This window comes from Mesoplodon bidens, assembly GCF_964165515.1.
Source record: "Mesoplodon bidens genome assembly, chromosome: 1".
In the NCBI taxonomy this organism is placed as follows: Eukaryota; Metazoa; Chordata; class Mammalia; order Artiodactyla; family Ziphiidae; genus Mesoplodon; species Mesoplodon bidens.
Genome location: NC_138176.1, coordinates 202598367 through 202613317, shown reverse-complemented (window position 1 = coordinate 202613317; position 14951 = coordinate 202598367). Strand labels below are relative to the sequence as shown.

The 14951-nt window shown below is 39.3% G+C and overlaps 1 protein-coding gene across 1 annotated transcript in view; it reads right to left on the bottom strand.

Annotated features, from left to right (window-relative positions):
* Nucleotides 1-274: 274 nt before the first annotated feature.
* Nucleotides 275-14951, bottom strand: part of SMIM31 (small integral membrane protein 31) — a gene marked incomplete at both ends in the record, with an annotated part of 36197 nt that continues 21520 nt past the window's right edge. Inside the window, one exon of the mRNA XM_081215066.1 lies at nucleotides 275-372. Within this exon, the coding sequence (XP_081071192.1) occupies nucleotides 275-372 (98 nt within the window). The remainder of the gene's footprint in view (nucleotides 373-14951) is intronic.

Here is a 14951-nt window from a genome sequence, read left to right as displayed (position 1 = left end):
TTCACTGCCCCTACCATGATGTATTGCTCTTAATAAGTATAATAAATATTTTTTAATAAAGCTGAGTCACAAAATGGTTACAAAACTCTTTCCCTGGTATTCAGCTCATTAATGGTTATGAGATCAGCATGTCCGACGGTAAGTGCATCTTTTAATTTTCTTGATCATCCCTTAGTCTTATTTACTGTGGGCAAGTGGCTCCCATGGATTGCTTTCTCCACATCATCGGTGGGAAACGTCTGCAGCTGTGGCATCATAGGTGGCATCTCTGAACCTAAATAGCTTCAATTTGGTGCTCTTCCTCCAAGCAATTTTTCTTCTTTCCAGACTTTTTTCTTTTCTTTTTCTTTTCCTTTATTTGGTGTTCTTCCTCTATAATAAAAAAGAATGTAGAAAAAAGGATTGGGAATTAACAATTTGGAAGAGCAGAAATTAACTTTGGTCATGAAAGGACTTGGATACTCACTAACACAGCTTTTCCTGTTGGCTAAGGAAAAGAATGGCACCTAGGGAAAGAGGACAGGCAAAGAGAAAGCAGAAATCTGCCCACTGAGAAGAACTTACTGAGCACTCGTTTCTACCCAGGTGATGTTTCCGTTCAATACCACAAAGGCTCATAATGTCCTTTGTAAGACGTGAATTGCCTCTCAGCTATACGAGCATTTAGGTTGATGTTAAAATTAACTGCATGTATGTGCACTGCCATGCGTAAAACAGATAGCTGTATAGCACAAGGGAGCTCAGCTAGGTGCTCTGGGGTGACCTAGATGGGTGGGGTGGGGGGGAGTGGGTGGGAGGGAGGTCCAAGAGGGAGGGGGTACATGTATACATATAGCTGATGCTGTTCGTTGTACAGCACAAACTAACCCAACGTTGTAAAGCAACTATACCCCAATAAAAAATAAATAAATAAATAAAAATTTAAAAATTAAATTAAATTAACTGCATTTGAGAAACACGTCATCTATGGGACAGAGGAGGCTGTAGCGGGCTGGGTGTTTAAGACAATTGGTGATAGATCCTGGGAGCCCACTGTGCTCTGACCCATGAGTCTGGGGCTCATTGTCATTTGGTCTGGTGGCCAGTCTCAGATTATTGGGGGGGCGGTCCCTGGAGCTAGTGTATGAACTATCAAGACACCATTTCTTTTTTTTTTTTTTTTTTTTGCTGTACACGGGCCTCTCGCTGTTGTGGCCTCTCCCGTTGCGGATGGAGCACAGGCTCCAGAAGCGCAGACTCAGCGGCCATGACTCACGGGCCCAGCCGCTCCACGGCATGTGGGATCTTCCCGGACCTGGGCACGAACCCACGTCCCCTGCATCGGCAAGCGGACTCTCAACCACTGCGCCACCAGGGAAGCCCCAAGACACCATTTCTTTAGACATTAGTTAACATTTCTTGGGAGGAATAAGTTAAATACAATTTAGATATAATTATGACTGTCCTCCAGAGACTCAAGAAGTCTAGGCTAAACTTAGGGAGTAGCTAAGAGAATGAGTGAAGAATTGGAGAAGACCACCAAACCAAAAGAGCTAGATTTTCCTTATTCTTTGCCATGAACTAGCAGTACAATCTCTGATAAATCGTTTTATTTCTCTGGTGCTGTTTTCTAAAGTTTTAAATGAGTTGTATTGGGAAAGCTTTAAAATACCTTATGGCTTTGAAATTCTACTTCTGTCAAACTTGATCACTCGTACTGTCCATGTTTATTATTCAGGGCAGATGGGAATTAGCATCATTAATCACTCATTCCTTCTTTCCTTCCTTCATTCAGCAGTTACTGAGTGCCCCACCACCCCATGCCTCAGGCTCTGTTCTAGATACCTCGGATACATCAGTAAATAAAACTGACAAAGGGCTTCCCTTGTGGCGCAGTGGTTGACAGTCCGCCTGCCGATGCAGGGGACACAGGTTCGTGCCCCGGTCCGGGAAGATCCCACGTGCCGCAGAGCGGCTGGGCCCGTGAGCCATGGCCGCTGAGCCTGCGCGTCTGGAGCCTGTGCTCCGCAACGGGAGAGGCCACAACAGTGAGAGGCCCGCGTACCGCAAAAAAAAAAAAAAGTATATATATATATATATATATATATATATATATATATATATATATATATGTGTGTGTGTGTATATATATATATGTGTATATATATATATATATATATATATATACTTATGTGTCCTTTTCAACGTGGAATCTAGAGGTGAAAATAGACTTTTTCTAAAAGTGTTTTGACTGAAACATATTAACTGCAAATATTCTAAAGGTTAAGATCTACTCTTGTATAGTCCATAAAGTAAAACTTTGTTTTAGTTTTTACATAAAATTGATTTTAGTAAATTTGAGGTTTTCTGTTTTTCATTTGTTGAAAACTATGGTTAGTGAAATAATGAGTAAAACCTGATTCTTATTTACTTCATTTATAACAATAAGACTTCATGAATATTGAGTGAAGTCACTTAAAGTGACTCATATGTTGAAATTTATTGAATTACTTTAATAGGAATTTCAAAATCTGTAACATAGGGAAATAACTCAATTTTCAGAATTGTTTTAATACTTGAGTGGAAATCCATTTTAAAAGATTTTTCAAATACAGTGTCATTCAAGTGAGTGATACCAGGTAAAAAAACTGCTTAGCTTGTAAGTTTTTCAAATTTCCTGTTTAGGTATTTTAGTCATCACAGCGTTTCATGTACATTTTTAAAAGCAAGGGTTTTGCTTAGCAAAAGGGCCTACAAGAATCCTGATGCTGTATGTAGCCTACCAAGGACTATGTTTCATGCTTATCTGATTGCCGTTTATTTATTGTGAGAGAGAAGTGGGCATGCCCTAAAGAAAGGGAAGCTGACGTGGTCTCCAAATGAATGCATGGGTGTCTCAATGTTTTGAGTCCCCTTCTCAGCAGACCTGGATTCCTAGCCCTTTGCTACACCTGAAGGAACATTCTGCATAAAAGGGTTAGACTGATCTGACATATCACAGAAATGCTGAAGTGACCACAGAGAATAAGGAACCTGGGAAAGAAACACTAACTTCAGTTGCTGTCAGAGAAGAATAAAAGATTAAAAAACAACTTATTCTCAAGAATAAGAACCATCTTCACACGTTGCTTATCTCTGAGTTGCAGAAATGCTCTGTGGTGATGCAAACATAGGGGTGAAAAAGCATCAGATTAATAAAGATTTAATTAAACTCTTACATATCTGGTAATGGCTATGAGGTAAAATTGATTTGCATTTCACTCTTTTTTAGTTATAAATCCTAAATTTATAGGTAGGAGCAAGACTCCAGAGGTCAACTTACGAACAATTATACACTGAGACTCTCATGCCTCTACCCAATGAAGTTTCTTTTAGAGTTGACAGATATTTTGGTAGATATGAATGAAAGTGCAATTATATAAAAAGTTCATGTTAAATGGCAACATGACTTTTATGTAAGTTTCAAATCATTAAGTTACTCCTTAATCTAATCCATATAGGTATTTGACCAAATTTTTAATACGACATATGGAATGCCAGTATATATAAAGGAGAGACTTCAGGTCTCTGCTTAAGTGGATTCATCAGACTCGTGCTGCCTTTGGTTCTCCTTCAACATGCTTAGCGCCAGTGCTCTGACGGATCTGGTTCTGCATTCCAGAACCGTCCACTCAACTCTCCGCAGATCCCGGGAACGCACAGACTTTTGGAGGCTGGGACTGAAGCTGACTGAGGAACTCTTTATGACAATTAAATTACTTTCCAATTCTTATTGTGTGTTTCAGGAAAAGAAATTCCAGGAATGGTTTCTTCTGATATTTTTTATTTCCCCAGATCAATAGAATTTTCCACGCAAGAACATCAGCATTGCACACAAATCAGTTTTTTTATTTTGGTTGCTTCTTAATTCTCAAGTTTCATGCATGCCTCAGAAGTCTCCAAATTTTCTGTTAAGATATAAAATCAAACACTTTTACCTTCTAAAGTGGTAAATTTTGTACTGAAATATAACATAAGAATACCACAGAATACTATTTGAAAGTGATTTCAAATTTCTGGAAAAAAAAGGGGTGTAATATATTGTATGTGTTTCCTTAATTTAGCTCAAGAAATGGACTTAATATTTGAAAGAAAAAGAGTTTTATGGATTAAGACTAGACACTAGAAGTTAGTTGATCTGAAATATTTTTCCTTCAGTATTATTGCTAAGACACTAATTGCTGTGACTGTTTCTCTTTTTACACAGTGGAAATCCTAATATTTGCCACAGATTTGCCACATAGGGAAACAAAGAGTATATATAAGATATTTGGGGAGAGGCAATGTTTATCTTCGTAAATAGTGTTACTTATCAGAAGAATCAGCTCTAGTGAACCTAAACAGGTAGAGCAATTATATTCAGTTCTCAATGACTTTTCTGTAAGATAAGTATACACAGTATTAAAAAATTGTTCCAAATCAGGACCAGTGGGTTCAGTGACCACTGGTGATATTTGTATTACTGCCTGAGAAAAGCAAGGAGTTGAAAAGACACCTGAAAAATATTTATACAATCCCAAGTCTTCGTAACAGTACAAGACTGAGGACGGTGGGGAGAGTCTTTAAAAGGTATTGCAGAGGAGCTGAGCATGGTGCCTAGACTGAGGATGGTATTATAGGCCTGAAAAACTGCCCATGACACATGCCCTAAGCTCATACATATCACATAAATAACTCTGCCAAGGATGCTAAAACACAAGTATGTGTCTAAACCAGAACCTGATGCTATGTTCAAAGGCCTTCTCTTAAATGGTTGACTTAAGTCCTAAAGAGACTAGAACAGAGCAGGATGAAAAACAGACCTATATTCTTGGGCAGCTGAGAATGTGCATGTTTATGTAAAATGTACTTTTTAAAGAGGTATGAATTTGGAGGTCAGGATTAAGATATCTAGAATTTCCATTATCCAAGTAGCACGAGTCTAGTTCATGACATTTGAGAATCAATGTCAAGGAAGAAAGAGCACAGAGAACACTGGTCAGCTCTGACTTTATCCACTCGTTTTGGCTTTAAAAAAAGGCCCAAATGCTTATTTTTAACTTGGAATCAAAAGAAAAATGTAGAGAAAGAAAGGAAAACAAGAGAGAAAGGAAGAAAAAAAAGGAATAAAGGAAGGAAAGAAGGAAGGGAGAAAGAAAGGAAAGTTAAAATACCAGATGAATACTATGTTTATCCTCTGGAAAATATGCATTTCTTCTTCTCAACCCCTTATAATAGTTATAAAAGTCTTGACACACCATTTAGTATGTCCCCTAGTGTTTTCCAGGGAATAATATCATTCATTCCAATCAATATCTTATTTGTTAAAAATAGTTTTAAGAAATATTTAATGAAAAATTTGAGATGTAAACAAAGAAAACTGAAAATTATTAATATATAACCACCTATCCCAGAGGGCAGGACTTACTTTCATTTCACTTCCCTTCATTTTCAGTCCTCAAAAATTTCTGGAAAATGTTCTTTAGTTCATGCAAAGAATTTTGTATCAACTGTAACCTCATGGTTTCACTCGGGATTCCAAGAACAAAGTTTGAGCTATGATTCCTATTGGTTTGTGTGTGCTAATCTAAGATCCAACAACTTTTTTCTTATATATTTTTGCATCCTATACATACACATTTATATTTTAAAAGGCACATCTGGGTGAAGCCAAGTGGGCTCCAAGCCTCTTAACCCAACCTAGTGGGTCAGAGTGTTCAAACAAGGCAGTTGGGCAGTGACTTTTGCCCACCTGACTTTGGGCAAAAGTCAATTCAGCTGTTGACTTGGGTTGGGTTGGATTCTTGACCTAGAAAAACTTGCCTCTATCATTTAGGCACAAAAGAAAAACGTCAGTAGCTGAAATGTGAGAATGTTTTCTAAATAACCAGTTTTTGACCCAAGAATACTGGAAGAAAGCCCTAGAATTCTAGAAGAAAATATACTTATAAACTAAAATATATTTTCAAAAATGAACAATTATGAATCTCTCTCTCTCTTTTTTTTTTTTTTTTTTTTTTTTGTATTTCTAAATCCTCCGGTCTCTGGCAATAATTCTGACTACCGAGTAACAGAATTTTAGCTACCCATAAGGAAGTGTAGTTGTCAAGACTTCTGGGAAGATGTCACTGATGTAGGGTCTCACACGTAACATAGGCTGGGCCCTGGGAGTAGCTTCCAGGCAGCTCCTGAATGGGATTTTTCAGTATCTCCAGAGATATATAATTTCAAGTAATATAATTATGACTCGAAACTGGAGCCACAAAGGCTGTAACTGCTGGTGGTTAGAGCTGGTTTACTGAGCAAAAGTCCTTCAACTAGGATTCAATTCCTGGGAAATTGGGTCATACAAATAAATTCTGTTACTTTTCCCAAATCCATAAAGTTGAGTTTTTCCTTAGAGTTATAATTTTATATGTAAATTTGATACTGATTTATTGTACACACATACTTTTAAAAAAATGCTTGTCTCTTGACCATCTCAGATGGGAAACCATAGTTTATGTGGTCTTTAGGGACAACCAGTATTCCTCATACTACATCATTTTTACTATCTACAAATTGTAGTTTGGATAGAGCTTATGGAGCTGAGAGGATCTATCTGTAGCCATGACATTTAATTATCTATTCCAAATGAAATTCTGCTTCTACTGTAAGAAAGTATCTGATTTTTATAATTCTTGAAACAAAAGTTTCCATATGTTAAAGAGACATATATAACAAGCTTATGTAAAATATACAGATCTGTAGCTCAAGAATTTATCTCATTAATGAACTAAATATTACTTAGTGCCTAGATAAATGATTCTTTGAATATGATTTGTATTTGACAGCTTCCAGGGTTCACTTGAATGCATCATCTCACTGTATCCTCACTGTATCACCGCAATGAGAAGCGCAGGCTTCTCACTGCAGTGGCTTCTCTTGTTGCGGAGCACGGGCTCTAGGCACACGGGCTTCAGTAGTTGTGGCTCGTGGGCTCTAGAGCACAGGCTCAGTAGTTGTGGCGCATGGGCTTAGTTGCTCCGTGGCATGGGGGATCGTCCTACACCAGGGCTCGAACCCGTGTCCCCTGCATTGGCAGGCGGATTCTTAACCACTGCGCCACCAGGGAAGCGAAGTGGTTAAGTGGTGTTACCTCCATTTTACAGAGTTGGAGATTGAGGCTTGCAGATGTTTGATTATGGACCCTAAATATCAGTTAATGAAGTTTTTGAGAAGCAAAGCAGTGTAAAACAACCAAGACAGCTAACGAAACCCATTTTGGAGTGATTTTTAAATGCTTCTGTCCTGGAAAATGGCTTTTCTTCTTTTACTAAATGTTATAAGACTATGAGTACAATTCAGGGAATTAAAAAAAAAAAGATCTCCCCCCCAAACAAACAAACAAACAAACCCTGAGGAGCAGCTGATAATAGCAAAGACCTTTTTGTCCAGAGGTGCCCACGGTACTCTATAAAATCAGCTGAGTGAGCCCAGCTGTGTGGCACATCACTTTGAAATGGCCCCATGCTGTTTCTTGTTTTAATTCCCAGGTGTGTACATAAGACGCAAGATTTCCAAACTAGGCTATTCTTATTTGCATCTCAACCCCTGAGAAAGTGAACTGTTTGTGGATCTTATTTCTCCTAAAATCTTTTGTCCTCTCTTAAACAGGAGTCAACAAACAGTATTCTTCAATTTATTGGTTTAGTGCTGGATTTTCATTCTTATGAAATTTATTATGGTATAGCTAATCCCACCTGTTTGGTTATTTTGCCATCTTTTGAAAGTTTTCTCATACCCACCAAACATCCTTTTCTGCATTAGAAAAATATCCGTATTTGTGGCATTTTCTAATATCGGGAACCAATGGCATCTAACAGATTTACCATCCTCAAATTCAATGGTTGTTTATTTCAGAGTTCAAGCAGAGTGGCAGCCAGGCTGCGGTCATTAGTCTATAACTCAAAGGCAGTACTGGGAGTCAAGCCTGGAATTCTTTGTCCTCTAATCCTGTATTTTACACCTCTCCAGGGAGTGGTGAGGAAGAATTGATGTGCACTTTCAGCTCCCACACTATGTGTCTCATCTCCCAACTGGGCCTCTGTCTCCAACTTTCTTCTTACTTAGCTCTACTTCTAATTTTTATTTTTAGGGCCACCATTCTTGGCTTGATTTTCAGCAAGCGGTGTGTGAGCAGCAGAATTTTTTTTACTCTGGTCAGGGGAAATTGTGTCTGGAATCCTTGTCATTTCTAAGTTCCTAAAGCAATATCTCGCTAGTTAATTTAACAAATGTTAAGTTGCTAAGAGAGTAGATCTTAAAAGTCCTCGTCACAGCAAAAATACTTTTTTCTAACTATGAAGAATGACAGATATTATTAAACTTTTCATGGTGATCATTTCACAATGTGTACAATTAGTGAATCATTATGTTGTATACCTGAAACTAATATAATGTTATATGTCAATTATACCTCAATAAAAAATGTATGTCATTCCAAAAGACAAACCTCAGAATGGGAGAAAATATCTGAAAATGAAGCAACTGACAAAGGATTAATCTCCAAAATTTACAAGCAGTTCATGCAGCTCAATATCAAAAAAACAAACAACCCAATCCAAAAATGGGCAGAAGACCTAAACAGGCATTTCTCCAACCAAGATATACAGATTGCCAACAAACACATGAAAGAATGCTCAACATCGTTAATCATTAGAGAAATGCAAATCAAAACTACAGTGTGATATCATTTCACACTGGTCAGAATGGTCATCATCAAAAAATCTACAAACAATAAATGCTGGAGAGGGTGTGGAGAAAAGGGAACCCTCATACAGTGTTGGTAGGAATGTAAATTGATACAGCCACTATGGAGAATAGTATGGAGGTTCCTTAAAAAACTAAAAATAGAACTACCATACGACCCAGCAATCCCACTACTGGGCATATACCTTGAGAAAACCATAAGTCAAAAGAGTCATGTACCACAATGTTCATTGCAGCTCTATTTCCAATAGCTAGGACATCGAAGCAACCTAAGTGTCCATTGATAGATGAATGGATAAAGAAGATGTGGCACATATATACAATAGAATATTACTCAGCCATAAAAAGAAATGAAATTGAGTTATTTGTAGTGAGGTGGATGGATGTAGAGTCTGTCATACAGAGTGAAGTAAGTCAGAAAGGAAAAACAAATACCGTATGCTAACACATATATATGGAATCTAAAAAAAAAAAAAAAATGTCATGAAGAACCTAGGAGCAAGACGGGAATAAAGACGCAGACCTACTAGAGAATGGACTTGGGGGCACGGGGAGTGGGAATGGTTAAGCTGAGACAAAGTGAGAGAGTGGCATGGACATATATACGCTATCAAATGTAAAATAGATAGCTAGTGGGAAGCAGCTGCATAGCACAGGGAGATCAGCTTGGTGCTTTGTGACCACCTAGAGGGGTGGAATAGGGAGGGTTGGAGGGAGACACAAGAGGGAGGGGATATGGGGATATACGTATATGTATAGCTGATTCACTTTGTTATACAGCAGAAACTAACACACCATTGTAAAGCAATTATACTCCAATAAAAAAAAGTACATCATAAAGAAAACTGCTTCTCTAGTTAACATTTTCTAAGGTTTTTCTGTATAAGTAGCTATACAGAAATGCATTCAAGTGAAGTGAAAACATTTGCCTGTACAGATGAAAAATTAATTACTTTCAATCTTTTTCTATAAACATCTGAAGAATACACTTTTCTATATTGGTAGTTTTCTTTCAGAAATTAATTCAAAATAGACAATAAATTCATTTTATTTAAAGGATTACTATAAGCAAATGATTATAATGTTTTTTAAAGAATTATCCTGTATGTACAGATAGACACACTTATTTATAGATAAAGAACTTTAAACTTTGCAGTACTGTTTATATGCTATATTGGCATTTGTGTATTAAGTTTTTTGATATTTGACACGAAAATTCCAAACTCTGGCATTCAATGCTAAGTTAAACATTATTCTATTAAAATTTACATATCTCAACTATGGTATTTATTTTATATGCTTTAGACATAAGGTGATGTTTTGTATGCTTTTTAAAATCTATTTTTTAATTTACACAGAGTGCAATTCACTTTTTTTGCTAGGTAGTTCCAAGAGTTTGGACAAATGAAAAGGCAAAAGCATCACCATAATCAGGATACAGAACAAGACCCTCACTCCAAAATTTCCCTGTGGTGTTCCGTGCAGGTGAAACTTCCTCCCATCATTCATGTTGAAAACCACCGTTCTATAGTTTTCTGTCCCTATAGTTCTCTTTTCCGAAATGTCATGTAAATGGAATCATACAGTGTGCAACATTTTAAATGCAGCTTTTTTCACTTTAGCACACTAGTTCTCAACGGAGAACAATTCTGCCTCCCACAGAGGGTATTTGGAATAGTTGAAGACATATTTGGTAGTAAAACCTGGGGGGAGTGGGAGAGGGCTACATGCTCCAGTGGGCAGAGGCCAGGGATGTTGTGAAACGTCCTAGAACACAGGGACCGCACCCACTACAAAGAAGTCCCTGGTCCAAAACGTCAGTGGTGCCAAGGCTGGGCAACGCTAACTTAGCGTAATGCATTTATGATTCATTCATATTGTTGCGTATATCAATAAGTAGCCCATTGTTTTCTATTGCTGAGCAATATTCCACTGTGTGAGTGTGTTATAGTCTTTATCCATTTACCTGCCAAAGGACAGTTTGGTTGCTCCCAGTTATGCAATTACGGAAGTTTTTGAGTGAACGAAAGTACTAGGGGTAGGATTGCTTGGTCATATGGTAAGTGTATGTTTAACTTTATAAGAAACTCTCCACACTGTTTTCCAGAGTGACTGCACCAGTTTACTTTGCCTTCTCCCCAGCAACATGCAAACATCCAGGTGTTCTGCATCTTTGGCACTGTTTGGTATTTGTATTGTTTGTTTGAATTTAGTCATTTTACTAGGTGTTTAATGGTATCTCATTGTGGCTTTCAGTTTGTCTGTTTTGGTTCATTTTTAGAATTTTATAATCTAATGCACATATTCTGAGATTACAAAAGTAGTATTATGTAAATGAGGTCTTGAATACTTAGCACAAGCTTATTAATGCCTGTGGACCTTCACTTTGTTCTTCCTCACTGTAGAGCTGCTGGTCCTTTGACAGCTTCTATTGTAAGAGAGACCAGTTTTGCAACATTAGGATGTGCTGATCTACCAGGTCTTCTCAGGACATGCCTGGCCCAGGACTTGAGCCAAGGAGGAGGAGAAGGCAGAAGCCATCCCCTTTTTACCTATCACTAAGGGATTATCCATCTGAGTGGACACCTTCCTCAGAGTTCACTGGGAAGGGACAAAGTGAATTCCACAGAAGCAGCCCCTGAGCACAACACAGCAAGACTGCTTTCTTGGATGCAAGTGTTTGTAAAACATTTCCTTCTACTGGCTGGCTGCTGAAAGTACTCCTAAGAAATCAGAGGAAACAATTCGCTACCTGCTCTCAAAATCTGCTCTTATTCCCACCTCTAACAACTGATTATTAAATGCTTTCTTGCATGTTTTCCTTCTTTTAAAATATCCCTTTGATCAAATATTAAATTTGGGCTTCCCTGGTGGCGCAGTGGGTGAGAGTCCGCCTGCTGATGCAGGGGACGCGGGTTCGTGCCCTGGTCCCGGAAGATCCCACATGACACGGAGCGGATGGGCCCGTGAGCCATGGACGCTGAGCCTGCGCGTCCGGAGCCTGTGCTCCACAACGAGAGAGGCCACAGCAGTGAGAGGCCGAAGTACCGCAAAAAAAAAAAAAAAAAAAAATTAAATTGATCCCCCTATTTCCCTCAATTAGTTGTGACAGGGATATTGATGCAAAGAGGATGCTATGATTTCATTTACAACGAACTTGAAATTTGCCCTCAGCAATAAGCATCTGTAGCCCTGAATCATCCCATCAGGCTCCTGGCTTCCAGGTGGAAGGAACAGAGAGGGTGACCGCAGTCCTGCAGCGGCCATGCATTCTTAACCTGGGATAGGAATCATAAGGGCGCAAGGCTCATGGTGTCCAATGGGAACATACAAATTGCAGGAAATACCACTATGCTTAAAAACAGTGACTCTACAGACTGGCCAGCAATCTCAAGTGGTCTCTTGCTAATAGGGGCTTTCCTCACTTTTATGAAGTGAAGGCAGAGGAGTCCAGTTTGGGATCCACACATTCTGGCATTTTACTCCCAACAATTTGACTGGAAACCTAGGTGCCTGTGGCCTTCGGCACCCACAGTATCACAATGTGATATTAGTTCAGCACATCCAGTAGTTCAACCACACAGCACGAGTGAACCTGGGGTGACCAAAACACCAACCTAACTCGAATTCCTAGAGAATCAGAAATGAGCACACACTGTCCTCCCTGACCTTCTTTAAGAGCCCACTGTTACCCTAATGCTCAGCTTCCCTGGGACCAAAAGACATTTAATTTACATTCCAATTTCGGTAATTTATTTTCAAACTTAGGTCATTGCGAACAAGGCTTTAAGGGAGTCAAGAAGCCCTCAGTTGAAAATGATATAGTTGGTGCTCTGGTTTTCCATCCATTCTCAATACTATTGGTATTTTTACATTTTCTCAGGGTGGGAGGCTACTTTTTATTCACAAAAAGCTCAGGGTAAACAGTGGTGGATGGTCTTTGCTCATGGAATTGAGGTGTAAGGGTTCATTTGGCAACTCACCCTCACAGAGCTAGCTGTGGTGCCCTCAACCTCACAGCTGGTTCTGAATGAATCCCACTTTCCACACGCATGTCTGCGTGCCCCGTGCTGAGTAACAACGCGAACTGCAGTCATGCACCAGACCAAGACCCTGCCTCTTCCCAGCTGGGGCCCTGGGCACGTTGCTCATGGGAGTTTCCTGTCCTCATCTCTCAAGCAGAGGTGATGATCCATTTTTACAACGTAGTCATGAGTCTCAAACAAGGACTAAACATGTCAAGGGCTTGGCATGAACTAAGCGCTCAAAATCATGTTCTCTGCTCTATAGATATCATCAGTTCTTGCAAATGTGTTATTTTACAGACAACTCAAATTGTGTACAAAGGGGAATAACCTTGTATCAAGTCAAATTACATGGGTAAACTCTGCACGCTCCATACTCTGTTTCTGCCTCACTGCTCCTGATGCTGTAAGGATCCTGTCCTTTGGCTACTTGTTGAGTCTCATTTGTAAGCCAGGTTTAGAAAAACAGGTAGGAATTTTCTTAAATGATAAATGTATTGTACTCGGTGCTGTTTGATTAGCGTGAAATAATTGCGGGGTGATTTTCCTTTACAAACAGATATCTTCAAATCCACCCTTCTTGATTGGCAGATCCATGAAACCTACAGAGCAATTTGTTCTAAGATGAGAAATCTGTTCACTTTATGCTCATCTGATTTCATGGTTTTTGAAATTATTCTTTTTCATTTCTATTTTTCAATGACATTTCCTTCAAAGTCCCAGTGGTGCTGAGTGGAAACGCATCCAGTGACCCTTCCTTGCCCAGGCTACTTCTTGCCAGGCTACCTCTTAACAATGCATACCTAGTCACGTCCCCCCACCCCTACCCGCCCAGCTTAAAATCATTAACTGCTGTCTCTTTGCTCCTGGGGTAAAATCAGAGACCCTGAACTTGGCCTCTGGTGCCCTGACCTCCTTTGTCCCAGCCACCCTGCCTGACCCTCTGTCATCAAACCATACTAGACGTCCGGGTAGTTCTTTGTGTCCCTTTCCATTGAACGGCCTGCCCATTCAGTGACTCTAGAGAAAGAATGTGGCTCTCTTTCCTCCTCCGCCCTTGCCTTATGCTGAAGTCCGTCAACCTTCAACTTATATGTCATTTGTCCAGAGGTGTTTTCCTGGCTCTCCTCTGTGTAGTCAAATTTACATAGTATACGCACTTCGCCACTTTGTATTTCTTCCTAGCATTTATCATAGCTGTAACAAAACAGGTAGTGGTTAGATATTCACCCAACACTGTGTATGTAAGCTTTATGAGGGCAATTTTATTGATTGAAAGAGTCAACATCCGCCCAAACCAAACATTAGTTTAGTGAACGCAGACCAGACTTTCAATCAATATTTGTCAAATGCACGATTGAACGGCATATTCAGTACCACTCCGTCAATGTCGAGTATATAGCAAATACTCAGCAAACGTTTGTTCAATGAATAAATGAACATTTTGTCTGTTCAGAAGGAAAAGGGGAGCTACCGCAGTGTGGAGAGAGTTTCAGGGGATTACAGTGAAAGGATCTTCTGCAGGAGAGCCAGAGATCCTATCTGCCTGACCATCAGTTCACAGGGCTTTCTGGGCGGAGACTTCTGCTTACCTGGGAGTTTACAGGTCACTGCACTCGTGTCAGGGCATATGGTCTGCCGCCATAGGGCTGGCTGCGTAACTTCAGGAAGTCACGTGTCTCCATTTCCTACATAAGGAAGGACACAGGGCTCTTCCTGCCTCCCCAGCCAATGTCACAGGTTTATGAGAGTCCGGTGAAAAATGTGAGAGTACTTTGTAAACTCCAAACAGCTCTAGACGTTTGAGTACTGAACTGTGAAAGCATTTATAACATGTTAGGAGGAAAATCGTTAACAGTCAATCAGTTCAGAAGGGTGTAAAGCCCCTCCTCCCAATTCCTCTGTCCAGAGTTACCCACTCTTGCCAGTTTCTGTGTGTTCCTGTCCTTGTCAATATGGTCAATAGACTGATTTATCTGTATATACATACAGATAAACGTATACATATATATATATATATGTATATATATATATATATATATATATATATATATATATATATACTTATAAACACACACGCAAATACCTACGTAAACCTAAAAGTACGAACCAGATCTCATCCCGTTCAGCAGTGTTCTGCTCCACTTACTGCATTGTGGGCTTTTTCAGTGACAGTGC